At 41.9% G+C, this 26,296-nt stretch overlaps 1 protein-coding gene across 1 annotated transcript in view; it reads right to left on the bottom strand.

Moving 5' to 3' along the window:
• Positions 1-26,296, bottom strand: part of Adgra3 (adhesion G protein-coupled receptor A3) — a 107,963-nt gene that overhangs the window by 74,268 nt on the left and 7,399 nt on the right. Inside the window, exon 2 of the mRNA XM_047566805.1 lies at positions 931-1,002. Coding sequence (XP_047422761.1) covers positions 931-1,002 — 72 coding nt within the window. The remainder of the gene's footprint in view (positions 1-930; positions 1,003-26,296) is intronic.

Genomic DNA, 26,296 nt, shown 5'->3' with positions numbered 1-26,296 from the left:
GTGGTAAAGTGCCCCTGGATTCAATCCCCAGTACCAAAAAAAGAAAACACAAAGCAATCTAGGCAACAAAGTCTTGTGGGAATCCAACGATCAAACCCCCAGGTGAAACCCACAGGCAAGGCCTCGGAGAGAAGAAACAAAGGTGAGGCAGAGCAAAAAGAATGAAGAAAAACAACAGTGCTACTTCAAAGAAATGGAGACGCTCAGCGTGGCTCCCTCATGTACTCTGAAATTTAATCCTAAATGCACGAGTAACAGGGGAATCTGAAACAGGATCCGGGAATCACATTTAGAACACAAGCAAATTAAATATCCATTGCCTAAAATTTACCAAAGCAAAAGATGAGTGCTATTTAAAACACATCAGATCATAAGCGAAACTAAACAACTTCTCAGCAAATATTACATTCAAAGATACTGGAAAACAATTTATCTAAAAGTTTTCCCTCTCAATTTTCTTAAATTCAAATTAAAAAACATATGCATTCCATGATACAGAATTTCAAAATTATATCTATGCTTTAAGCCAGTGGTCAGCCAATAAAGATCCATGGCGTGTTCTGTACATAGTTTTACTGGAAGACATCCAGGTCAACTTATTATTATTGCCATCCTGTCTTACACAACACCTCTGTCAGTAGTGACCGATTTATTGTCTATGGCTGCTCTCCCCCGTGGGTGGCAGAGCTGTGACAAGCCCTATGGCCCACAAAGTCCACATCTGCTACTATTTCACACTTTCAGTAGGTGTGCCTCTCTCTACTTTAAGTCATTATTTTGTTTTTAAAATTCAAGTCTTGAAGTTTTGCATGATAAACTGCTGGGAAGACTCGCCTTTTGTTCTGAAGAGCTGGGAGTTTGGGAACAGGTTCACAATGAAAAAGTGCTAAATAAAATAAGAAGAAGAAATGATAATGAAGGAATACTCACAGTCTTTCAAGGAGACTTAATCCAGAAAATGAGCCATTCTTCAGCTCGGATATTTTATTGTTGCTCAGAATCCTAAAAATGACAAGAAAGAAAAATATAAGTTGTCCGGCATACGCCATCAGTATCAAAGTAATTCCGCTCGATAAGTTTAAACCTACAAGGAATTCTTGGAAATCATTTACTACCCAGGATTTTTGAGATGAACAAGAAAAGCAGGGCTTCTGTGACAAACTCACTCACACATCTCATCACACCTTAAATCATTCCTGTCACATATAACCAAAACTTGAAAATAAAAAGGGAGAAAAGTCAATGCACAACAGCTCTAAGTTCAATATTAGGAGAGAAGGTGGCATGCATATTGTCAATCCACACATGAAAGGCACACATTCGTTTTAAAATTGGAAACTTAACAGAAAAATGTATGTATAACATGTTGATCAACAAAATACTGACCTCACAAAGAAATAAAGTACTTTCCGGATATTGTTTCTATAATGCTGAGTATTATTTCTATTTCAACAACAAATGAATGCACTGTGTGATCCTGCTTCCAACAGAGCTCACAGAGACCCCTGCAGGGCTCTCCTAGGAGAGCCTCCATCATCTCACTTCCTCTCTGGGGTCTGGAACTTGGTGCAGCTTCTGCAGCCTGAGTGACAACAGAGTGTCTATGAAGAAGGCGAAAAAGCTGGGGCTGCCAGATTTGAGACAATGGGGATCTCAAGGTAAGGATAATGATAAAATCAAGTCAAGAGTTAAGTAAACAGTCCAGATTCCATTAGCAGATGGCAGAGCCACACTCTGAGTCCGTGCAATTTCTATTCCAAATCCCACAATCTTCAACATACACCAGGGTTGGCCAAGATGCCCACAAGCATTGGGGCAGAAATTCTCCACCGCACGTGGTGTCTCGTAACTGTCAGGAGCAGACTTGTGGTACCACAACACAGCAACGAGTGCACACGAAGGCCAACAGTATACCTCGGGGACATTAGATTTCAGGTTATGTTTTATTTTGTCTAAAAAAATAGACTTGGATTTTAACTTTGGTTTTTTTGTATTGAAACAAACAGAAGTGGCCAGATGACATTTAACTCTTCTTTAATAAAAGTAGGATATTTACCAAACAATCCCTGCCATGAGTCTGCTATCCAGAGGTATCTTTGGGATGACTAGGAACTCAAGTCAAGCCTAACTGGGCTCTTCATTCAAGTTATGTTGATCCAGACAAGCCAAGTCAGCTCTCTAAGAGTTCCCACCTTCATAAAACAGGAAGAATAGAATCTGCCTCATAAACCCTAGAAAGGGGGTCAGAAAAAGCAGCACACCCCCAATGAGTAGCCATGTGATTTTCATATCCTGACACCTTGGTTTGAAGACTCACATCCTTCCTCATTCCAGGGCTCGAGGTGCATCTTGCAATCAAAGTACATTATTGTGCAGTGTTCTATCCCTCCCTGGAGCCGCTACTAAAGCGAGGATGAGGCTTCAAAAGCCTTCCAACCAAAATACAGCAGGGGAGGAAGAGGGGGCAGGGTCATCAGCAGGTACCAAGTTACAGTTAGACAAAGCTCGGGGGTACTGTTGCACAGTGTGATGACTGCAGATGACAATTACATACTGTACATTCCAAAAAGTCAGAAGAAAGGAATTTGAAAGTTTTCACTCAAAAGAACTGATAGATAGTAACAGAGATAAATGTTTGACCTGATTTAAACACTATGCCATGTATACATGTATTGAACAACAAATGGTACCACATTAATTCATACAACTTCTATGTTTTTGTCTATCCATTAAAATGATTTTTAAATAAAACATTTTCTTTAATAGAAATATCAAAAATTTGTTTTTTTGTTTTTTTTTGCACTGGGGATTGAACTCAGGAGCACTTGACCACTGAGCCACATCCCCAGCCCTATTTTGTATCTTTATTTAGAGACAGGGTCTCACTGAGTTGCTTAGCACCTCACCATTGCTGAGGCTGGCTTTGAATTCATAATTCTCCTTCCTGTCTCCGCCTCCCAAGCCACTGGGATTACAGGCGTGCGCCACCGCACCCGGCTCAAAGGTTTTTTAAAAGAAAGTTTGGCCTGGGAAAAGCAAACTGAGACTTGTGGCCACAATAGTCACTTCCACCCATCATCCTGGACAGGCCTGACCCCAAGCTAACAGTCACCAAATCTGACAAAAGGTAGATACAACTCCTTTTTAAGAGACCAACACTGCAGTCTACCAAAGAGGTCTGTGACCAGAGAAAGAATTAAACCAATTATGATATAATAATTAAACAACAAAGTTTTACATATCCATAAAAATGAGTCTTTCACAAAGGAAATGTGGAAAAGAGGAAAATCATTACCATCAATTAAACAGCAAAAAACAAAAATGATACTACTGATTAAAAAGAACCTTTTGCGTGTGCGCACACACGTGTATACACACACACACACACACACACAGACTGGGAAGACAATACATCAAAATGATCACTATACTAGTGATGAGGTTTGCATTCATTTCCCCTTATTCCTTACAATCTTTTAAAAGATATTTTAGATTTTGATAGACATTTATTTTATTCATTTATTTACATGTGGTGCTGAGACCCGAACCCAGAGCCTCACACATGCTCAGGCAAGCGCTCTACCACTGAGCCACAACCCCAGCCCCTATTCTTTACAATCCTGCAGGAACTTTTGAAATATCTAGAATAAGACTCTTATCTTCAAAATAATTTTCTCCTGACAATAAACATAAAAATCTTAATAACAAAATACAGTGTGAAATTGAGTTAATTCTTAGAAATCAAATCCAAAGGAACGCTTTGGATTTTGAGATTGAAGTCACACTGATTTACCTTTCACAGAGTTTGCACAGTGGCTGACACTGGCTACCTAACAGGCACCAAGGGTAGTGCCGAAGAGAGTGGTGCTCACACGCAGGGGCGGGGTTCCAACACAGACCCCACCAGGACAAAGGACTCGGCCTGTGACATCACTGCACTCCCGCAGGAGGATTTCAGCTTCACATTTAAGACAGAAGAATATTAGACCAGAATGATGCCCAAGACCCCACCTTTTAACTCTCTATGACCATTCGCGTGTTAACAAGCAAAGCTGCCCAGCTTCACGGCGACTGAGGATTTATACCCAATAAACGAAAACAAACACAATGAAAAGCACCCAACTCCCCGGCTCAGTGACATTAGCATCCCATTTCTGGGTGAAGAATGAAACCCCAATATGGAAGTAGCTTGTGGAACAACTGCCGGGTGGTGGCTGAACTGCCTGCACTGTGATTCAGCACTGCTTCAGTAAGGGGACTGTCGTGTGCTCAGTCATAAAGGCTGTACTACAATAAATGATAGATTTTATTGAGGAGAGTAAAAAGGAAGACATTTCATCACACTTAAGAAGTTATAACTGTAACCTCAAAAATATAGTTTACAACCTCAAGTTAATCTATTTAGTCTACACATTACTGAATGTGTTTAAGGATTTTGTGCAGGAAAACAGGATCGGTATGAATAAATCTTCTCTGCAGACAGCTTTTATACTCAATTTTGGAACGAGAGACTGTGGAACTAGCAAAGGCATAATACCATATATCATTATCAACCTAAAACCCATTCATAATCAATATTTTTGCTGACATCTCTGAAACTTCAAACTTTCTGGGAGGTAACTAAATGAAAAATATAAAACTGACCCAAGTTATAAAGCTCATCTAAAACATTTCTGTTCTACACTAAGGACAATAACGCCACATGATCTATAGACAATGAGCAGAGATGCTGTTCAGGCTCCACCTCTCAAATTTAGAGACCAGACGAAGAGTCTGACATCCATTGTCAACATTTAACACAGCGCCAAGTTAGTATGACACATCGTGTATACTGAAATGTGGAAAAAGGAGTAAGATTTAATGCAGACATGCTTCTTTTAAAAAAAAAAAAAATCAAAATTTTATGGGACAAAAAAATTAAAATGAGGTCTTAAGTATTCTCAGTTGCTTGCTATTCCAAGCCCAAGATGGACTGAAACCTCCAAAGCTGTTATCAGAACCCATGCTCTGTATGGCAGAAGTCACCAAATAATTTTCCTTTTGAGGGAAATCTGAAATTGCATTTCAAAAGTATTAACCATTCGAATCAACATTAGGATCATAATTCATGACATCACCCACTAGAGGCAAAAATCGGACCAGCAATTGAACAGGCTTATTGCAGCAGGTTGAACAGTTCTAATGGGATGAAGACGTGTCCCCTCCCGCTGCAAAGCTGACCTTAATTAGAAAGAGGTTACTTACAACCTCTGCAGACAGAATTAAGGATCTAGAGAAGAGATGGTCCTGGATTACAGCAGGCCCTAACCCCAGGGACAAATATCCTAGAGAAGGAGGAGAGAAGACAGAGGAGAAGGCCACAGGAAAACCCTGTCCAAACTGGGACTCTTAAAACTGGAAATGCAAGGCAGCAGACTCCTAACTCATACTAGCTAAGGATCTTCCAGAACCAAGGAAAGGAGTGAATATGTCATTTTAAAACAATGTACAGTCAGGCACAGTGACAAAGGCCTATAATCCCAGCGACTTGGGAGACTAAGATAGGAGGATCACAAGTTCAAGGCCAGCCTTAGCAACTAAGGGAGGCCCTAAGTAACTCATTGAGACCCTTTCTCAAAATAAAAAACAAAAAGGGCTTGCTGGCAATGTGGCTCAGTGGTAAAGTGCCCTTGGATTCAATCCTCAGTACAAAAAAAAAAAAAAAAAAAAGCATATTTTTAAAATTTCTATGTGACCTGCTAAATCTATAACCAATTCAACACAAATGATAAATATGTACAACTCCCTTCAAAGGCAAATAAACATTTCCCATACATATAAAGAACTTTAAAAGAAATTAATTTTTTAAAAATTCTCCATATAAAACCTAGCAATGACCCTGAATGGGACTGTAGTCCCAGCAACTCAGAGGCTAAAGTAGGAGAATCACTTGAGCCCCAAAAGGTCAAGGCCAGCTTGGACAACAAGGAGACCCTGTCTCCTTAAAAACAAATGAATGATACCAAGAGATCGTAATCACAGGAAGGAATGTACATCCTCAATCATGACAGAATACAAATAAAAATTAAGATGCCATAAACTGCTCAACAGAGGAGGAAAAAATGTGATAACATTTTATATTTCAGGATGAAACAGACAATGATATTTTGCTATGAATCAACATAATCACACAAAGAAAGGCAAAAGTACCAATGCTGCTCTTTTAATTCCTCCTCAGATAATTTATTCTAAAGACACACCTGCACTTATATAAAATATATTAACATGTTATATATTTTATAATTATATATATTCATATAACAAAATTACCCACTGCACCGTGGTTTGTAAAAACTAATGACTAAACATTTAGGTTGGTTCCAGAAATAGAAGGATTTATGGAATTTTTTTCTAGTTATAAAATGGGATACCATTCTGGATCCCATGTGGATACCATGGAGGAGGAGGGCACATGCAGGAGAGAAGTTCCTTAGGGATTTACGGATTTACTCACAGCCAAGGTTTCCATCCCTTGACATTTCAGATTTGCTCAAGTAACACCAACTAGTAATACAAATTGATATGTGTTAAGATTTTTTGTTTTAACATGTTATTAAGCACAATAAATCTATTATGTGCTACATTCTTCTCTATCAAGGGCAAAAAAATAAAAGAAAAAGAAGAAGAAAGAAAGAAATGTAGGCTAGATTTGTAAAGGTGAGTCACTAACCTCAACTGGCACACATCCTAAACCTTCAGGGCCACCTGGAATAAGCTAAAATCAGGAATTTCAACTCCTCGAAAATGAATTGTTAGTGCTTTGCTTTATTTATCCCATCAATAAAACTATATGACTGGAAACATTCTCAGATTTCCAGTCCAGGACCATTCACGTCCAAACAGCCACCTGTTTGCTTCAGAGCTGGTGACCTTGATGATTGTGGTTTCTTCACATTTTTTAATGGATAAAAAGAAAACCCAAAAAATATTCTGAGACACATGAAAGTTGTATGAAATTCAAACTTCCAAGTCCTTGAGTGAAGTTTGGCGGGAACACAACACACCCACTTGTAGATGCCACGGCTGCTTCTCACTACCACCAGGGCAGAGCGGGGCAGCCGCCACAGAAGCGCAGCCCTGTAAAGCCTACCACATTCCCTAACTGGCACTTAGCCGCAAACTGCCTACTCCTGTTTTACTCCGTCCAGCTTATTCTGTTTTCAGGTAAATGCAAATCAAGTGCTAATTTCTAAATTAATTCCTCTCAGCAAGTAAGAATAAGAGAGTTATCTAATGAAATTTCAAAACTCCCCATTGACTTGAATAATCTTTATCATAAAATCACATTTAATTCCAGATGGCACCAGCAATTACACAATTTTTTTAAGTTTTATTAGTTGCTTTATTCACCAACATGTCCTTCGCTTGATTGGATACACACGTTCGCTAATTTTTAAAGAAATAGCTCCTGCCTGTCAACAAGTGCTCTGCCTGCACTGAACTCGCTGAGCTTGATCAGCTCTTCCTGTTACCTGCGGTACTCTGCGGGCGTCTGTGCACTCACCACGGCTGCGGAGCTCTATTCCAATCTGACCATCACTGTGTCCCCACAAAAAAGAACACGCTGGTGACTACCTCGGGGACCCTCCTGCAGCCACTCTTATGCAGAAGTACTCTCCTTCACAAGAACTCTGGGATAAAGGCATTATAATTTTCTCCAAAAAAAAAAAAAAAAAAAATTCCGTAACGAGAGACTTTAGGGAACTTGCCCGGGTTCCCAATCGCAGTAAGTGGCGGAGTTACGATTCCAATGATACCTGGCACATAGTAAGTCATCTGTGGCCACGGAGGTGTGCTACTTGGGACCATCTTTCACAAAAGCACAGAAGTGGGCAGACAGCCCTCAGCTGCAGGTGTCTGAAGGCTCTGCCTCCATTTTCAATTTTCAGGCAGAAGCCACCGACTGTGCAGCCAGTGTCCCCGCATCATGGGGACAGGGCTCTCCACGTCTGCCCAGCGCAGACTTCGTGGGGATATTCTCCGCACAGTGCTTCGGGCTGGGCTGACCCCATTCTCTCAGTGCATGGGGGTCTGAAGCCTCGACTACTGCTCTGCCCTTCCTTTCCCTCTGCTTTCAGAGAAGCCAGACCTGCACCCCAGGATGAAGGCTTCCATGCCTACTTCCACTTCCTCTCCCTTTACTTTTCACTTCCCCCACTAAGTATCCTGCACTCCGTCTCTAGCCTGACCAAGTTCCCAGAGGATCCAACAAGGTGCTCACAACATCTGTTCAATAAGTTAATGAAATAAAAAATGTGCCTGGGTTTAAGTTTCTATGCTCAAAGATCCCTCCCTGAGGACATAATGGTACAGCATCTGTAACTTATTGGCCCCCAGGGGGTAGAGAGGAGAAGTATGAATCCCAGGCCATTCTCATTCCTTCCTCCCTCTACAGCTTCTGGGGCTTTCTTTGAAAATCTACCAAAACGTGTCTCATCTTCTTTCTTTTAATAGTGCAATAAAAGCATCCTGAGAAAACTTTTTCCACGACCCTTCTAAAATTAGGACCATCTTAAAATTGATACCAAAAGAAATGTCCAGCTGTCAGGAAAAGGAGAAGTTGTGAATTTATCAGTAGCTGTCCTTGTGGGCACACACAGACTGTGGCTGCATTTTAAGTCTGAATCCTTAATTACGGCTTAATGTTTACACACTGAGGTTTCACTATGATACAGCACTGAAATAAAAAGCCGTGTCATAGAAGATTGCATACTGTAAGAGAGTCAGTGTAATTAAAGGCAGAGAAATGTCAGTTCTTTCAGAATTTAACATCTTGGGTGATGGAGAGAGGATCCACTTGCATGTCAAGGAGGGCGATCACTGGAGCAGTCTGCGTCTCTCCTTGAGCTCCCAGCTAACTTAAAACTACAGGAAAAACACTTAAATTACCAGTGATGTGTGATTAAATCAAATTGGGGTGGGGGGTGGAGCTCGTTAAATTAACAAGCAAAAAAATGTCAACAAAATCTTAATATTCTTCAGTCATTAAAATTATAGTATCATGATTAAAGATGCTAAAGAAAAGTTGAGATCATTTTTATAACAAAGCCCTGTCGAATTATGATGCATGCAACATACTTTGAAACGATCTGAAATCTTCAGCATGCGTATTTAAGGAAAGACAACTGATCTAGGGGTAAAATGTGAGTAACAGAAAAATCAGGTAAATCTGGGCAAAAAAAAAAAAAAAAAAAAAACACAAGAAGATTCTCTACCCATGATTTGCATTCTTTAAACTTTCCTGTAAGTTTGAAATCATTTTCAAAACACGGATGGAAAAGGTTTTGTGCTTGGATGATACTATGCAGATCATGAATGGTTAAGTGACTCATAAGAGCTCTAAATCAGAGGCCTGGGAGTGGACAGAGGGCTGGAAGAAGTGGCACTTCATGGTGTGGGAAAAAGAAATCCACACTTCTAGAGAAACTAGCTCTTAAGAGTAATTATGGTCTCGGGCTCCCTGATGGCATCTGAGAAGCAGAGAACGTCTCAGCCTGCCTTTCCTGCTCCATCTGCTCCTCAGCTGATACTCCGTCTCTTAGATCTAGCCTCCACATTTCTTAATTCTGCTTCATAATTCTCATCTTAATCCCTTTGCTTTGAATTTTCAAATAAATCCTCTGCTCAATTTTCCAGACCACTAATTTTCTAAGTCCTGGGTTGTTCCCACTTTGCCCTCGGCCCACGCACTGACCCCCGAGCTGGCGCTTTTTAACATTTCAATCCCATGGCCAACTTCTAAGAACTTCCATGCACCCTTCCTGCCTGGAGGCTCTGCTGCTCTCTGGGTTCTGGGACCATGAATCAGAGCTTTCCTGTTGACTTTCTGTCTGTCTTTCCGCTGGCCTCTCTCAGTGCTGCCTCACTCTTGATTTCTTCTCAGATGACTACTCATCCTTCTTGGTTGTTTGCTGCTGTTTACAAACTCGGAGGCTGGACTGATCAGTGTTGGTGGCTGCCGAGGGTTTCCTTGGCACATGTGAACGGATGGAGCAAAACCACTTCTCTGGGAGGTTCAGAGGCCTCGCAACCCTGGCGACGGAGACACAGAGAGATCCGAGCCTTACAACTTCTTCCTTCCCCGATCGTCCACCGTTTTCCACCTTGGCAAACCGCCCGGTTTATTTAAAACTAAGCTAAATGGCTTTGTTGCAGAGGCCACCTTGACCACCGGCCCTGCTGAGCCACAGGGGCAGCAGAACGGAGCAGCTGTTTCAAGGTTATTAACTCCTGGCCGAGAGCTCTCATTACCCAATTTTGTTGCCACTCCCTATAGTTTCGATTCTTGGGACTCTTCCAGGATGCTGCTAAGAAAATTCATTTTTGCACTTATTCCTGCCTTTGTCTCTCCTGGGCTGCAAGTCCTCTAGCTGCACAGTTCCACCATCAATCTGATCCCATCTGCTTTATTTATTCCACAGCGTCCCCAATGCTTCTGGGCCGCTGCAGCCCTCCTCTCATTTTTCAGCCCTGTTATGGGTCTGTTCGTATTTTTATGTTTCTTCTATCATTTTCGACAGAATTTTGGAAGGGAAGGAGAAAAAAATAAACAAACGTGGCTCGATATATGTTCACTTAGGGGGTCGTAAAGGGGTCATTCCCTAAAATGAGAGATCTCCTTCCTCTCCTAGGTATACTAAATGATGAGGGGGAGGCTTGGTTTCCAGCCCATTTCTTCCCCTTCAGGCAGGGAAGCAAACCTTTCCCTTTACAAATATGAGACCAGAACAACAAACCCGACCACCTTTCCCTTTTTATCCCAAGGGTGCCTGTTAAAAGGGGAATACTTCAAATGTGGATTGAAGTGAGGTCCCGTGTACCCTGTAATGGGGCCAGGTGTTCCGGAGCATGGACACCATCCTGGCCCATCTCCACCCACCAAATGCAAAGGGGGTGGAGTGCTGGGAACAGCGGGGATGGAAGACATGGGTCTGCTCCTGGCTGGAGAGTCCAACCACTTTCCTTTGGGGGGGTCACTTTTCCAGTCCTTGCCCTCCCCCAGGAATAACTAGGCATGAAACACCATGACAGAGGTCAGAGACTAGAGCACAAAAGCACTTGAATTTGAAAGTTTGTTTTCTTTTTTTTTTTTTTTTTTTTTTGGCCCCAGGGACTACCCCAGGTCCTCACCTCGCACACACTAGTACATAAGCATTCTACCACTGGGCTAGACCCCAAGCCCCCCAACCTTTTTTGTTTTGAGACAGGTCCTCATTAAGTTGCCCAGCCTGGCTTTGACCTTGCAATCCTCCTGCCTCAGCCTCCTAAACATCTGGGATAGCAGGCATCTGCCACCCTGCTCCCCCTGAACTTGATTTTTAACAACCGGGACCTGCTTCTGCATTTGGATAAAGTCCCTAACCTCTCAGTCACTAAATGTCTATCTGTCAATCACCCCAGGCATTTCTAGGAGAAAAAGGAAAGGTTTTTGGTGAATGCATATGCAAATGTGTTGAGGTGACGCACTTAACACAGGCCCCCAAGCAAATGCTCAACATCACAACTAGGAAAGCTGGATCAGAAGACATTTCCAGGGCTGGGGCTGCCTTTCACAAGGTCAACTGCACCTGCTCTACCCCACTAGTCTCTCTCAGCCATCACATAGTTGAGGTTCATGAACTTCTTTTAACATTCTGAGACATTATGTACATTAACCAAATGGGTGATATCCAATAACAGGTTAGGATAAAGGCGCACACGCATCTGACTCTTCAGAATCCATCATTTTTCACAGCAAGAGAGCCACAGAGCAGAGTTTGGACAAACAGCCTATCAAGGAGCTCTATGACCAAACATGCACATTCAGAAAGCATCCCCTGCTGGATTAAACCATCCTACAATGCTCTCTCAAATTTGCTTAGTTGAACATTTCTTAAATTTACTCAACCAAGAAACTCTCTTCAAGATAATAATGCAATGACCTGCCAAACCCAGTTTGCAAAAAGCTGAACCAGGGCGGTCAGCTGCCCTGGGAAGCAAGAGGAATGGTGGGTGAAAGCAGAAACCTGAACCTGAATCCAGAGATGCTGCCTGGCACCCACATGACCTGTCAAGTGGCCCCTTCTCTGACCTTCAGTGTCAGAATCCACAAACAGGAATAGTAATTATGCTGATTTGTTTAGAGCAGGAGTCAGCAAACTCTGGTCCCCAACTTGTTTTCATAAAGTTTATATATGAACACAGTTGTCGTTACTCATTTACGAATTATTTTATGGCTGCTTTCACACACAGTTATATGCAGCTGCAACAGAGACTACGTCCTACACACCTAAAATATTTACTCTCTGGGCCTTTACAATGTGCTCACCCCTGGTGCAGAGTACTGGTTCTCTCTAGCTGCACATGAAAGTCACTTATGGAGCTTTAGAAACAAATTACTAAAGCCTGCAACAACGAACTCAAAATCTTAGGTGGGGATCCAACATCACTAACTGTCTAGGTGGGCTTTGCTAGCACTAGCGTCTCCAGCCTCCAGGGACTGGAGCACCAATACACAGGAGCAGTAAGGAGTCTAATCCGCTGCAAGTGGGCCACAGGGACACACAGGGAATCACAACTGCTTCCCAGGTCCTAGAAGCTAGAGAAAACAAGGGAACAATCCAGAAGATGGCTTCCAATGACATGGAACTATCAGAAAGGACAAAAGAAAATGCTACACAAACTTAAGGAAAGAAAGAGATAAGTCATCCTCAGAAGATGCAATGTTAAAACATAAAATTCTGGAAAAACACAATTTAACTTTTTTAATGCAAAAGAAAAGAATTACTAAGAACAAATCACAAAGAAACCTGGAGCATATGCAAATAATAGAAATTCTTGGGGTGGGGGAAAAAGAACAGAAAGGAGTGGCAATAATTAAAGAAATAAAAGGAAATCTCCACAGAAAATAGAGATTATCAGGGAATCAGGACAAGAGAGAACAGGGAATCTGTATTTAATGGGCAGAGTTTTATATGGGGATGACAGAAAAATCTGGGTAGAAGTTACCTATGTTTACAGAGACAGCAAATGACTTTAATGTACCCCCCTACGAGTTAGGGTTACAAATGTGTATATTTTACCAAAATGGAAAAGTAATGTAGCCAGGGGTGCTGGCACAGCCCGTAATCCCAGCAACTCATGAGGCTGAGGCAGGAGGATCACAAGTTTGAGGTCAGCCTCATCATCTTAGTGACACCCTGTCTCAAAATTAAAAAAAAAAAAATTAAAAAACAAAATAAAATACAACAACAACAAATTGGGAGTGTAGCTTAGTGGTAAAGTGCCCCTGGGTTCAATAACCAGTACCAAAAACTTAAAAAATAATAATAATGTATAACAAACCTATGTACACAAATTTTTAAAAAGAGAAACTGTGCCCACTTTGCAGAAAGACTCCCAAAGACTAATTATGTGCCAGGCAAACTGATAAAAAGATTGCATCAGGCATATGCTAGTAAAAATTTTGAATTTCATAACAGTTTCCCAACAGACATAAACACTTGTGGGTATTTTTATTACTTGATCTTAATATCTCTTCTACAGATTTGGCAAACTGGGAAGAACTCAACGAACAGAACTTAGATTGCTTTCTCAAGGTTCTAAATAATGACAGTCCCCCTCAAACTCTGCAGGGCGAACAGTTGTTTGAAATGAGACGGCAAGCCAACGATGCCAACAGGTAACATACCATTACAGTCCTGAGATTAAAAGGAGGTGTCATTAATAATTACCTGAGGAAAACAGACATCACCTGGATATATGGTCACCCTCGACTCCTCAAAGGGTTCATTAAATAACCCTTCAACTTCCCAGGTGTTTTTACAAAGGTTTGATATTTTAAAAATAAACAAACATGCCAGGTGTAGGGGTGGACAGCCATAATCCCAGCACCTCATGATGCTGGGGCCTGAAGACAGCAAGTTCCAGGCCAGCTTCCACAAAATAGCAAGACCCTGCCTCAAACTAAAAAAGGGCTGGGCTGTAGCTCAGGGGTAGAGTGCCCCGGGGTTCAGTCCCAAATACCATAATCAATCAGTCAACCAATCAATGCCTGGTTTTTTCCCCCTTATTATTTTGAATTCTTTAGCATAAAAGGAAATAACCTATTTTTCTACTTTAATCTTAAACACAATGAGTTTACATGAAATTAAATAGCATTTGGTTGATTAAGAAAAGCCAAAGTATTTTTTTAATGCTATACTAGACAGCTTTCAAAAATGCCTAAAACAACGAAAGGCTGTTTAACACATACCACTTCATCTTATCTTAGCTCCATGGAAAAGAAAGCCTATTTTTCAAGATGTCCATACAGCATAAAGAACATGGACACTTAGTATGTATGAATATAATAAAAGCAAGTTTATTTGGCAGTTTAATCAAATGAAGAGCTTTCTACAGGGACCATACTGAGGTTCTTAAGGGTTTTGAGTTTTTTCAGCTGAAATTCTTTATGATGCACCAATGGTGCATTAATTCAGAACACACTTAGGTAACCAGTGTGTGCTGGAAGTGGCACCCAGGACCCAGCAACAGACCTCCAGGACTGACATTAGATGTGAATCTAGGCAGAGAGTGCTACAAGATGCTAAAGAAGCATGCGTGACTGGCACGAAGGGAAGGCAGAGCTTAAGAGCTGGTGAGAACCAGATTAGGGAATACATTGCTGGGCTATGCTGCTTAAAAAAAAAAAAAAAAAAAAAAAGTAGAAATTTAAAAGGCAGATGAGGAAGAGGAAAATCCTTTTAATTGGAGATAACCTGGCAAAGGTCTACATTTATTCTCACAAACTTAGCTCCCTATTCTGTAGCTCAGAAATCTAGGCAACAAGTGAGTGGGTTCTCAAATCACGGACAGCACAAACACTGGGGTGGCCACACACAGACACAGGCAGACCTGCTCTGGGGATCTAGCAAGAAATATCCAGGAAGAAATCTGGAAAATCATTTAGGCACCATCAGAGAGCCTTCCGGCCTCTCGTACTGAGAGCCGAGACCACAAGGTCCACATATATCAGTGGTAAACTTCTTGTTTAAAATGCAAGCTCGTTAAAACTCACAAGGGGGGGTTCAAACCTCTACGGCTGAGGTCAGCGAACTTTGATATGCCCAATATTTCAAACTGTAAGCTAACAGGCAGATCCTAGATCCGTAGGTATTAGACAGAACAAGAGAGAAAATTCAATACTAACAGTATCATTTTCAGTAATACTTGGTAAAGATTCTCTCCTTAAACACACTTCTGGTCAGGTTCATCTGAGCCCTCTTCTTAAGGAGGCCCCAACCTTGGGCTTCCCAGTCTGTATCTAATTTAAAGTCTAGTTTTAGCAAGAATCCTCCCACGCTTGATCCCAGACTGCCCCCCACATCTGATGAAATTCCTCACCCCTGACACCGCAGCATCCTCAGGGGATATCTGATCACACTTCCTGCCTTCAGCAAGAATCCAGTTCCGATTAGCAAGAATCTCCCTGCCTCTGCATAACTTCCCATCCGCTGACCCTCACCCTCCCACCCCAACCTCCTCTAGCTATCAGCCCCCCTTGTTCTATTTGGGGTTGAGCCCAATCTATCTCCCTTATTCCACGTCCTGACATCTGCCACAAGATCCTCAAATAAAGTCATCTCTACTGTTTTAACAAGGGTCGTAATCAGAATCCCTTTTTCTTCGGCTTACTGGTCAACTAGAGAGAAAAACAGATTTCTTTACGTTGAGAGGAGGGGGAAGATAAAATTTCACTTAATTGAAGTTCACGCTCAACAAATCAATTTCAAACGTAAAACCCCATTCTTAACTGGCCACAGGCTGTACAGCAGGCAGAGCAGTCATTCGTTGACCCTTGCCCTGGAGAATGTACAGCTCTCAACAAGGAAATAAAAGCTTGCTCGGAAAGCCTAACACACATCCCTCCAAGGCACTCCTACATTCCAGCTCTGCGTACTACAGGAAAGCGCATTTGGCGTGTGTGGAGAAAATGCAGGGATGCAGAATTGGCCTCGCCTGAAAAGCCATATTAAAGAAGGCTCCCCAGCTCCCCCTTCTGCTACCTCTTATTTCCTTGAGCCTACTTCCATTATTGAAAAAAAAAAAAAAAAAAAAAAAAAAAAAAAAAAAAAAACACAGGAGAATAATGAAAATAGGCAAATCTTAGGAGAAATTTATCAGGTGCATGACTCTAAGCCTAGCCAGAGCTTTTTTTAAGATGTTGAATTAAGTTTGGCCTAAACTTGCCTCTGTACTTCGATGATACAAAGTTTAACTCAAAGCAGCCTCTGACTTTAACTCAACTGAGTTTAACTCAAATACAGTCCATAGTGAACTGTAACCTAGCTTGACATCCAAACACACAGTGATCTAATCTAAGAGTATACCCTTATAAACAAGCAAATGAGTATCTGCCAATCAGGGGCCTGAAAGCAGCCAAATCAATGTCAAATAAGTCAGCTGTCAAATACAGCCTGTCAGGTTGTTTCAGTGTATCACTTCCTTTTCTCTGGTTACAAATAAAATCTGCACATGTGATGAGGCTGGACATTCTGAACCATCTTCAGTCCCCAGTGCTTCCCAGTCCAGCTCTAGAACCTTTACTTGCAAAAGTGAACTTTATTATAAAGTTAAATCATCTTTATTAAAGTTAGATCTTTTTTGTTTTTTTAAACAAAGAATACAGTTTAATACAGTGATTCCCCCCCACCCCCTCAGTACTAGGGATTAAACCAGTAGCATTCTTCCACTGAGCTACATTCCCAGCCCTTTTTATTTTTTATTTTGAGACAGGGTCTTGCTAAATTGCTTAGGGCCTCAGTGAGTTGCTGAGGCTAGCCTCAGACTTGCAATCCTTCTGCCTCAGCCTCCTGAACCGCTGGAATTACAGGTGTGTGCCAGCACACCGGGCTTAAACAGTGATTTTTAAACCTGACTTCAACTCACAGTTTTCCTCAAAAAACTCAATGCATACAAACCATATGCAATAACATACAAATTGAATATTATACATTCAGGGATTCAATTGCAAAGATTTACTGCATGCCAACTATTTGTGTGATACCATTCAAGATGCTAGGGAAGCAGGCACGATGGCACACACCTGTGATCCCAGCAACTTGAGAGGCTGAGGCAGAAGGATCACAAGTCTGAGCCTAGAGACAGCATCTTAGTAAGGTGCTAAATAACTCAGTGAAACTGTCTGAAAATTTTTTAAAGAATATAGCTCAGGGGTAAAGGGCTCCTGAGTTTAACCCCAAGTTAAAAAAAAAAAAACTAGGGAAAACAGAGAACAACAAAACAAACAAAATCACTGCCCCTCCCAAAAATATATGCAGTAGTGAGCAGGGGGTAGACAAACAACAACAAAATATACAAAATATAGAATATGTAAGCTGGTGAAAAATTCCATTGGAAAAAGTAACACAAGAAATACATACAAAATGCATACAGTGGTACAGCTGGGGAAGACTTTTCATTTTGAGATGTGGTAAGTGACAATTCTTATGAAAAAGGTGTCTTCCTTTAAAATAATTTTTATTACAGTAGCAGCTGATGTATACTGTAAAGAAACAGAAAACACTAGGGGAAAAAAATGAGAAAACTATATTACCCTTATCTAGAGATGACCATTTTAACAACTTAAAAAAGCTCGTTCCTGACACTGCCACCCAGATTGACAAGTGTGCATTCTGTACACACAAATGAGCTCATAACAGACGCCACTGTTACCAGATGTTGCCAGCTACTGATCTCCACTTTTCCATTTCAGTTAATTTTCATCTCACATCCGGACCATAATCAAATTTCTTATTATCTCAAAAAGATCCTTTACAGATAGTTAGTCCAAACCAGAGTCTAAGACCACACCTGCATCTTAAGTATGTCCCTCACAGCATAACACAGCCCAATCCTGCCTTTTTTTTTTTTTTTTTTTTTTTTAGTACAGGAGATTGAATGAACTCAGGGGCACTCACTGAGCCACCTCCCCACCCCTATTCTGCATTTTATTTAGAGACAGGGTCTCACTGAGTTGCTTAGCACTCACTGTTGCTGAGGCTGACTTTGAACTCTTGATCCTCCTGCCTCAGCCTCCAGAGCCCAACCCTGCTCTTTTGATAGACTGAGACACCAGATATTCTGGGTGATTCTTTGTGATGCTGTGTTGATAGCTCTGCTGCTGCCACCACACACACACAAATTCATATTCCCTCTCTCACTCACCCCCTACCCCTTGCAGGCTCTTGTCAGACAAAGCTGGAGGTCCCAATCCTTGTGCACCCTGGACAGCTGGGTGGAGTATTAGGACCACTCCTGAGGTGGGACCTGGTGATTTGCTTAACTAGTCCTCTCAGGGAGTTTTTATGTGCACTCAAGTTGGAGAACTTTCTGAATAACCTCAGCAATGTCCTACTATAAAGAAAACTCCTACAAATATTATGCTCAATAAAACTACAAATTACTACAATAAACTACTGAGCAGAGTTTAACAATAATTTAGTTCTTTTCACTGGAACACTTTAGTCAAAATACTAAATTCTAAAAAAATCAGGGTTTCATTTTCAAAGATACCTTTGTTATTTTTTTAACTAGATAAAGCACCTGTATGAGCCAAAGATAAAAACTATATAGAAAAAAAATTTCACTATTTTTAAAATGGATTAAAAAAAACACAAACTTGAGTTGCTTGGCCTGGACAAAGTTACTTCAAGGAAGTCAAGCAACTGACTGGGGGGAGGGGGCAGATTTCTTTTTTATAGAAGTATTTGAGCCCATAAATGAAAAAGGATAAGCGGGGAGCGGTGGCCACAGGTGTGCGCACCTGTGACCCCAGCAACTCAGGGGGCTGAGGCAGGAGGACACAAGTTCAAGAACTGTCTCAGCAACTTAGTGAGGTCCTAAGTCACTTAGGGAGACTCTGTTTCAAAATAAAAAATTTTAAAAAGGGGCTGAGGATGTGGCTCAATGGCTAAGTGCCCCTGGGTTCAATCCCCAGTGCCAAAAATAAGAATGATAAAAATTTCTGTACAAGCACTAATAATATCATTATTTTAGAGAATGATATCAAAAGCTGCTAAACATCTTTTAAAAAAATAAAAAGAAAGAAAAAGTAAACATGTCACCTTCTTGCTAAAGTCACACTGAAATCTGAGATGTCAAAGTGGCACCTCAGAATTTGAATTATTGTGAATCTGTCCTCTGACCATGGCCACATACTGATCATGCGGATAGCTCTGAAGTAGGACTGCCTGGTTCAAATGCTGACTCCCATCAGTCACTGCTGGGTGACCTCAGGGAAGGCAGGAGCCCCTATCCCTCACCTCCTCATGCAGGAAACAGCAATCATCATAATAACCACCCCGCTAGGGAACTGTGAAAAGTAATACAACACTCAGACACTTCCTACACAGCCCGGCACGCTCAGCAAACACTACCTATTATTACGAGGCCTCGATTCCAATGGATCATCATCCATCTTTCTTTACTCATTTACAGGTGTTCTTAGTGTAGCAGAGCCAGTCGTGTTCCCCCATCCAGTCCCCCAAACATCCTTCTGCTCCCGGTCTAAATGCTGGGAACCAACACACTTGAAACGCACATGTACAATCTATGAGGTGAAATCAATTTTTTGGCAACTATTACTCAGTACAGAATCTGAATAACAGATTTAATCCCACCAGTAAAATATCCCGAGACCTTCTGTAATTCAGGTGACCGTGCAACTCCTTTGAAGTAGCCGCTGAAATTCTGTTAACCAGTGAAGAACACTGACACGCAGAGGGCCACTCTGAGCCTAAGACTCCAAAGCCAAAGAAACAGGGACTACATTTATTAAGAGAGCCGTGGGCTTCTCAGGCAACTGGCGAACAATGGCCTCACACCGTGGCCAAGTCGGATCATTATTCAGCCCTGGCCCTTTGCTGATAAGCTCACACGGCACCCCTGACGTCTGCTCCCACTTCACCAGAGCGAACATTCAACAAATCTATTTGCCCCTCTGGTGCTATTGCAGAAACCATAGTAAAGGCAACTACAGCTCAAATGTAGTTTTATAACTCATGGAGGGATCATGATCCGGAACCAGCCTGCCTGCCGGAGAGTGAGCAAGGTACAGGGCGGCACAGGACCACAATGAAACAGAAGCAGCCAGAACACCGGCGTCGAAGGCTCCCGCAATAAACGTGGTAATACCGGCAAAGCAGTAAAGAGCAGGAAGCAGGCAGGCAGAAAAATAGCCCTGTGATGAAGAATCTTCAGGATGACAGAAAGTCTGAAGATAGAAGCACAAAGGACATGGGGGTGGGGGGACATGGATTGGACAAGGTCATCAAGGATATTTTCAATATGTGAAAAAAAAAAGTCTATGTTTCCCAAATTTATGGATTCCCTGCAGACACATCAGGTGCTCCCAAATTCAGGCAAGCAGGCTGCTCTGCTCATGAAGCTGGGGTTTAAACACCTCTACTCCCAGGAGACCACCAGAGTTCAAGTGCTAAGTGGGCTCCTCCAGCACACAAGCCCTACAGACAGAACTTGGGACAAGAAAGAAATCCAGTTCACACAAGGAGAACTCAAGGTCCCGATGCTGGGATTACCTCTGGGGAAGGACGGCTGGAAGTGAGGGGCAATCAGCACTGCCAAAATAGTAAGAAGATGGGCGTGGTGGCGCACACCTGTAATCCCAGAGGCTCAGGAGGCTGAGGCAGGAGGATTGCAAGTTCAAAAGCAGTCTCAGCAAAAGTATGGAGGCGCTAAGCAATTCAGTAAGACCTTGTCTCTAAATAAAATACAAAAAAGGGCTGGGGATGTGACTCAGTGGTTGAGAGCCCCTAGGTTCAATCTCAGGTACCCAAAAAAAAAAAAAAAAAAAAAAAAAAAAATAGTAAGTAAAGGCAAGCAAAGCTCAGCAGCCAGGCAGGCCAGACTCGGCCTCTCCAGGCCTCCCCAAAAACCCCGCACTTAATGTCATAATGCAATACAATCGTGCACGAACCCTTTTTAACAAAACTACTGGGGCTTCATTAAAGTCTGTGGCTTTTAATTAAAAAACACCTCAGTGATCTTGTCAGGTTGGTCTGGCTTTGTGGGACACAGAAAAGTACTATGGAACTCTGGCACTTAAAGAGCCCTTAGGGATAATCTAATTCAAAACCTGGTTTCTCTGGTCAGAAAAGCGAAGGCTAGAGCTGCTGTTGGTACTGAGGGCCACATTCTACGCAGCAGCAAAGTCAACGTGAGTCCTTATCCCGCCGGTCTCATGCTTGCCTCTTCTGGTCATCTTTATTAAGACAGGAATGACGGTCACCTGTGCACCCAGCAGCATGCCACAGAGACTGAACCGTCCCTAAAAGAAAGCAGCAGTGCCATGAATTCTTTCTACTTCAGATGAAGACTCACTGAAGATGCGGCCACCTCCTCCACGTGATGCTCATTCCTTTTATCATAACACAGAGCTATGATTGAAATAGGGTCATTTAGGATTCCAGGAAAACATTTTCAACCTCAAGGATGTGCATAAGCAAAGAAGGCCTAAGTCATAACCAAAACAACTGCATTACCAACCTAACCCTGACTGACTCCGGTCATCTCCACAACTACTGGGTGAGAGCAAAAGGAACACTAAAATTCTTTCCTTCAACAGTTTCTTGCACTTGATACGTAGGAGGTGGACATTCTCCATTACTGTTTTCCCATCAGTCAGCCACCTCTAAAGAGATGGTCCAATGTAACCTAGTCTTCAGTATCAATTGCTGTACAAAGACTTACGCCCAAACCTGCTGTCCAAGAGAGCATTTAAGTTGTTTGTGACTTTAATGGACAAAGTACTCAGCGGGCAGGTCCAGAGTCACAGTCCTGGGCCAGAAGTCAGAACCCTGCAACCCACAAACCCTGTAACTTGAGGAAAAATTGATTTACCTGTACATGCTTCTGTTGGCACACTTGTAAAACACAGACAATAACAACCACAGAAAGCTGTTTTAACCAGAGATACTGCACGTGAAGCATTTAGCACAGCACCTAGCATGTGATGAATATCCAAACATTGTTATTAGAACTTATAAACCAGTCAGTGCTGTTAAAGTTCTGAAGGTCAAAGAGCTCTGCAGACACCTTAGGTCTCTCTCGTCATGATAATTCAAGATAATCACCAAACCAGTTTTAGGAGAAAGTCCAACCAGCACTAGAAAAAAAATAGTTTTTAAACCTTTTAAGACGAAGAATTTGATGTCAACTTGATTGGCTATGTATGGGATGCCCAGAGAGCTGGTAAACACTAATTCTGCTGTATCCAAGAATGTTTCCTGGAGAGATTAGCAGTTGAATTAGTGAACTGAGTAGAGGACAGCCCCAGACAGACTAGAAAGCAGGACCAGCAGGTCCCTCAAATCTGTTTCATCAGGAAGCCTAAGGAGAGTGTTTTTTGACATACAGAAAATATTAACACACACAAATATTCTTTCTCTTCCCTGGAAAAGAACAGCCAGGAGAGGGCCAGAATCTTTATTCTTACTCTCCTGCAACATCCCAACTGAAAACTAAATGAATCACTGGAAAAAAAATTCTGGGTCAGAACAAATCAGAACTATTTAGGCTTCCATTTTTCTAGACTAGTTAAAACATTATAGAGATGAAAAGCAAGAAAAAAACTGAGTCCCATTATGCTCGCCTTCCAGCCAGAAAGGGAGCCCATAACTCCCCTGCGGACCCCCGACACATTCCTTCCCAAGTTAAAGCATGATACCTCTCAGTCAGATGTACTAATATTTATTTCTGAAGGTCTCCCTACTTCCCTTTCATGCCTGCCTGCTGCCCACACCACAGCGCCCACCAAAATGGTAAAAGATGAAGAAACTAACACAAACAACCGAAAATATTATATAGCTTTTTAAAAATTAAGTAAATAAAAGAAAAAGTTTTACAAAGTTCTTACAGTCACGATCTCAGTCTGTGGCTGCTCTTAGCTAAGCTGATGGACAAGTTTTTCAACTTTATCCCTGAGCAAAAATTCACGTATCTATTTTTTTTCTGCCAACAAAGAACCCTGAAAAATTAAATCCCAGAACAGTTAGCCAGGATTCTTTAAGCAAGCAATCATCTCAAGCAGGCAATCTCTGTTTCTTGTAGGTTCCTACTGGAGACACTCATTCCCAAGAACCTCACCTCAAAAAGCATGACCCCTACTTTCCCCAGGAGTGCTACTGCCTTTCCTGGTCTAATCAGGCAGGAAAACCAGGCAGCCCTGCTAGCCTGTTCCTCCTAGGAGCTGCCCACCTGCACCACTGAGGATGAATGGCTTGAACAGTAAACACCATTGTCAAAATTCAATTAGTGAAAGTGATAACAGATGTGGTCATCAAGCTAAAGGACCAGAAGAAGAAGTATGAAGTGCTAAGAGAAAAAGGTTCTCGTTCAAGCAGATTTCAGCAAGAACCCAGGGCAGAAACTAGCCTGCAATGGAAAAACTGAAGTGACGGGGACAGAAGAAGGTGGTCGATTTGAGAGAGAGAGCAGAACTGTGGAAGGAAGAGAGTGTCACTCATCAAGGCACCAAGGGAAGAATTTTGGAGAAGGGAGTTTTTTTTTTGAGAGGAGAAAATGGTTATGTCAGCTGAGGAGAAGCTTCACAAACTAGAGAAGTTCAGAAGAGAAGATAAAAAGATAGGAGGGAAATGTAATAAGAAACGAAAAAAAAAATTTGGGTAAAAGAGAACAATGTTCACTATCAGATGAAGAGTGAGAGGTTAAGTTCTGAACTTGGCTGCTGGCTACTCTGCTTGGAAGAGTCTCAGGTTTCCTGGTCCTTCTTGAGGAAAAGAATAGCAGAAAGATGGGAATTCTCTGTACGAAGATTGCCGAGTGCCCACTTGCTAGATGCTACAAACACAGAGGTAAACGTGACCGTCAAGAGACTACAATCTGGTACTCAGCTGCCATGAGGCAGCAGACACGAGGCAGGACGAGCTGTGGGGAATGACAAGGCCCAGCCAGCACTGCCCTCTGGCAGACTGCAAATTCCCTGTTCTCACTGGGAAGACTTTAGAATTCTAACTGGGGCTTGCCCACAAAGGAAGAGTTTACTCTTGGGCTCGTTTAAAGAAAAAAAAAATTTTTTTTTTAATTTTAAAAAGCTTTTTAAAAGGAGGGAAAAGGTGAATCTTAATAGAAAGGACATCTGTCTTAAACACTGCCCTGGACATAAATGTACCACTCATCAATTTCTCTTCACCTTTTTCATGAGAAGAGTCAGGAAGAACTGCACAAAGAATGCTTTTTAAGTCTTATCTTGATTGGAAAGGAATCAATTTAATTAGGCATAGTTTCAAGCAGACTTAGAGAAAACTTTAACAACAGTGTTAAAGAACCTGCATTTCAGCTACCCTGGAGGCTACTGCCTCGGTTTCCCTCAGTTAACTCTGAGGAGGATTTAGACTGAGGGGTCTAAACCCTCAGTCACCTGGGGGAGCCTCCCCGTCTCCCCAGCCTCAGAAGGATTCCTGTTGACTCCTCTGGTGGAAAGACATCTTCATCTGCATGGAGGATTCAACAGGTAGGCTCAGCAGTTCTGTGCAGAGTGGATGATCCTGCCAAAAGATGTCTCATGCTATGTGGTGGTGCCATCAGGCAGAATCACACAGGGGTTTAAGAAAAACAGTAAACAGTAGGGCTGAGGGCAAAGGACAAGTTTGCCTTCCTTGTGTGTACTACACAATTCTACCATCACCACCATCACAAGAAGTCCACAGTCTGCCTCCTTCAGTCCCAGCCCAAACAAAGCAAAAAAATGATGATAGAAATGGATTATCAGAAGATGACTTAACTCCCTAAAAACTTCAAGAGTGTCAACTTAAAAAAAAAAAAAAACCTACTAGAAATTAGAGGTAGACAAATAAATGACCCTTCTGTAGATTTGTTAAATTGTATTAAACCTTGCTTATGATCCGAATGTAAACCACAACAAGGTCTTTTTTTCCCTGATGAACCCAGTATTTTTTTTTCCCCTGAAGATTTCCAGAGGAGGCACATGTATGGGAAATGGAGCTTCTAATAATGCCCAGGAACAAAGCTCTTATTTTAAATCTACCCTAACCCAAAACACACAGCAGGTCCTCAAATACCAGTTGGACAAATGCTTGCTTGCAGCTTTCAGACCCTTTCAAGTTTATGCATTTAAATCCATAACATATCTCTAAATCTAAAACCTCTTGTCCTTGCCCAGGAGTTGATACTGAGTCCAACTTCTAACACATCACCTCGCACTGTACCAACAGTCCTCCTTGACTCCTAGGAACAAGGTCCTGTTCAGCAGCTCTCAGTCACTGTCCTGGAAACGTCTCTGGATTTCAGGCATCTCTGGTCTCCTTGGAACAGCCTCTCCTTCCCATGGAGGCAGCTGCCCTCAATTTGTTTCTCTATTCTTCCTTTTATCTTCTTTTGCTGCAGTGGTTGACAGCTGGTGACTATGGTTAACCCTTCAGATGTCTGGGCTACTAAACAAAAGGTTTTTAAACTAGAAGATAACAGAACCACCCACCGGACTCTGAAAACTACCAACTTCCAGAAGGTCCAGGAGATTTTAGGTTGGAAAAAGGATTAATGCCCAAGAGGACATGAGAAAGCAATGATAGTCATGAAACAAAAAGATTCATCACTTGGTCTCAAGCTCACACCTGTGTTTTTTGTTTGTTTGTTTGTTTTTACAGACTGCATTTTGATTCCTTGTACACAAATGAGGTACAACATTTCATTTCTATGGTTGTGCAGGATATAGACTCACACCATTCGTGTAATCATACATGTACTTAGGGTAATGATGTCTGTCTCATTCCACCATTTTTCATTACCCCCCCTCTCATTTCCCTCTGCGTAATCTAAGGTTACTCCATTCTTCTCTCACCTCCCTCCCCCATTATATATCGTCATCCACTTATCAGGGAAAACATTTGGCCTTTGGTTTTTGGGGGATTGGCTTATTTCACTTAGCATGATATTCTCCAACTCCATCCACTTATCTGCAAATGCCATAGGAGAGAAAAAAATGATTCCCAGGATGTGGGGCTGGGGCTCAGTGGTAGGGTGCTTGCCTGGCATGTTCAAGGCCCTGGGTTCAGTTTCCAGCACTGCAAAAATCAATTAATTAGTTAATTAGTTTTAAAAAATGGACAAGAAAGATGAGAGCCCTGTGGGAGGTACCCCACTACACGTCCACCCCAGCCCACCCTAACAAGTAGGTGATTCAGTTTAATCAAGAAGGAAAAATCCCGACTCTGGGAGAAACAACTTACTTTTCAAAGCT

The sequence above is a fragment of the Sciurus carolinensis genome, chromosome 10 (assembly GCF_902686445.1).
Source record: "Sciurus carolinensis chromosome 10, mSciCar1.2, whole genome shotgun sequence".
In the NCBI taxonomy this organism is placed as follows: Eukaryota; Metazoa; Chordata; class Mammalia; order Rodentia; family Sciuridae; genus Sciurus; species Sciurus carolinensis.
The sequence above is the reverse complement of the archived record's forward strand: the minus strand, read 5'-3'. Positions and strand labels throughout refer to the sequence as shown.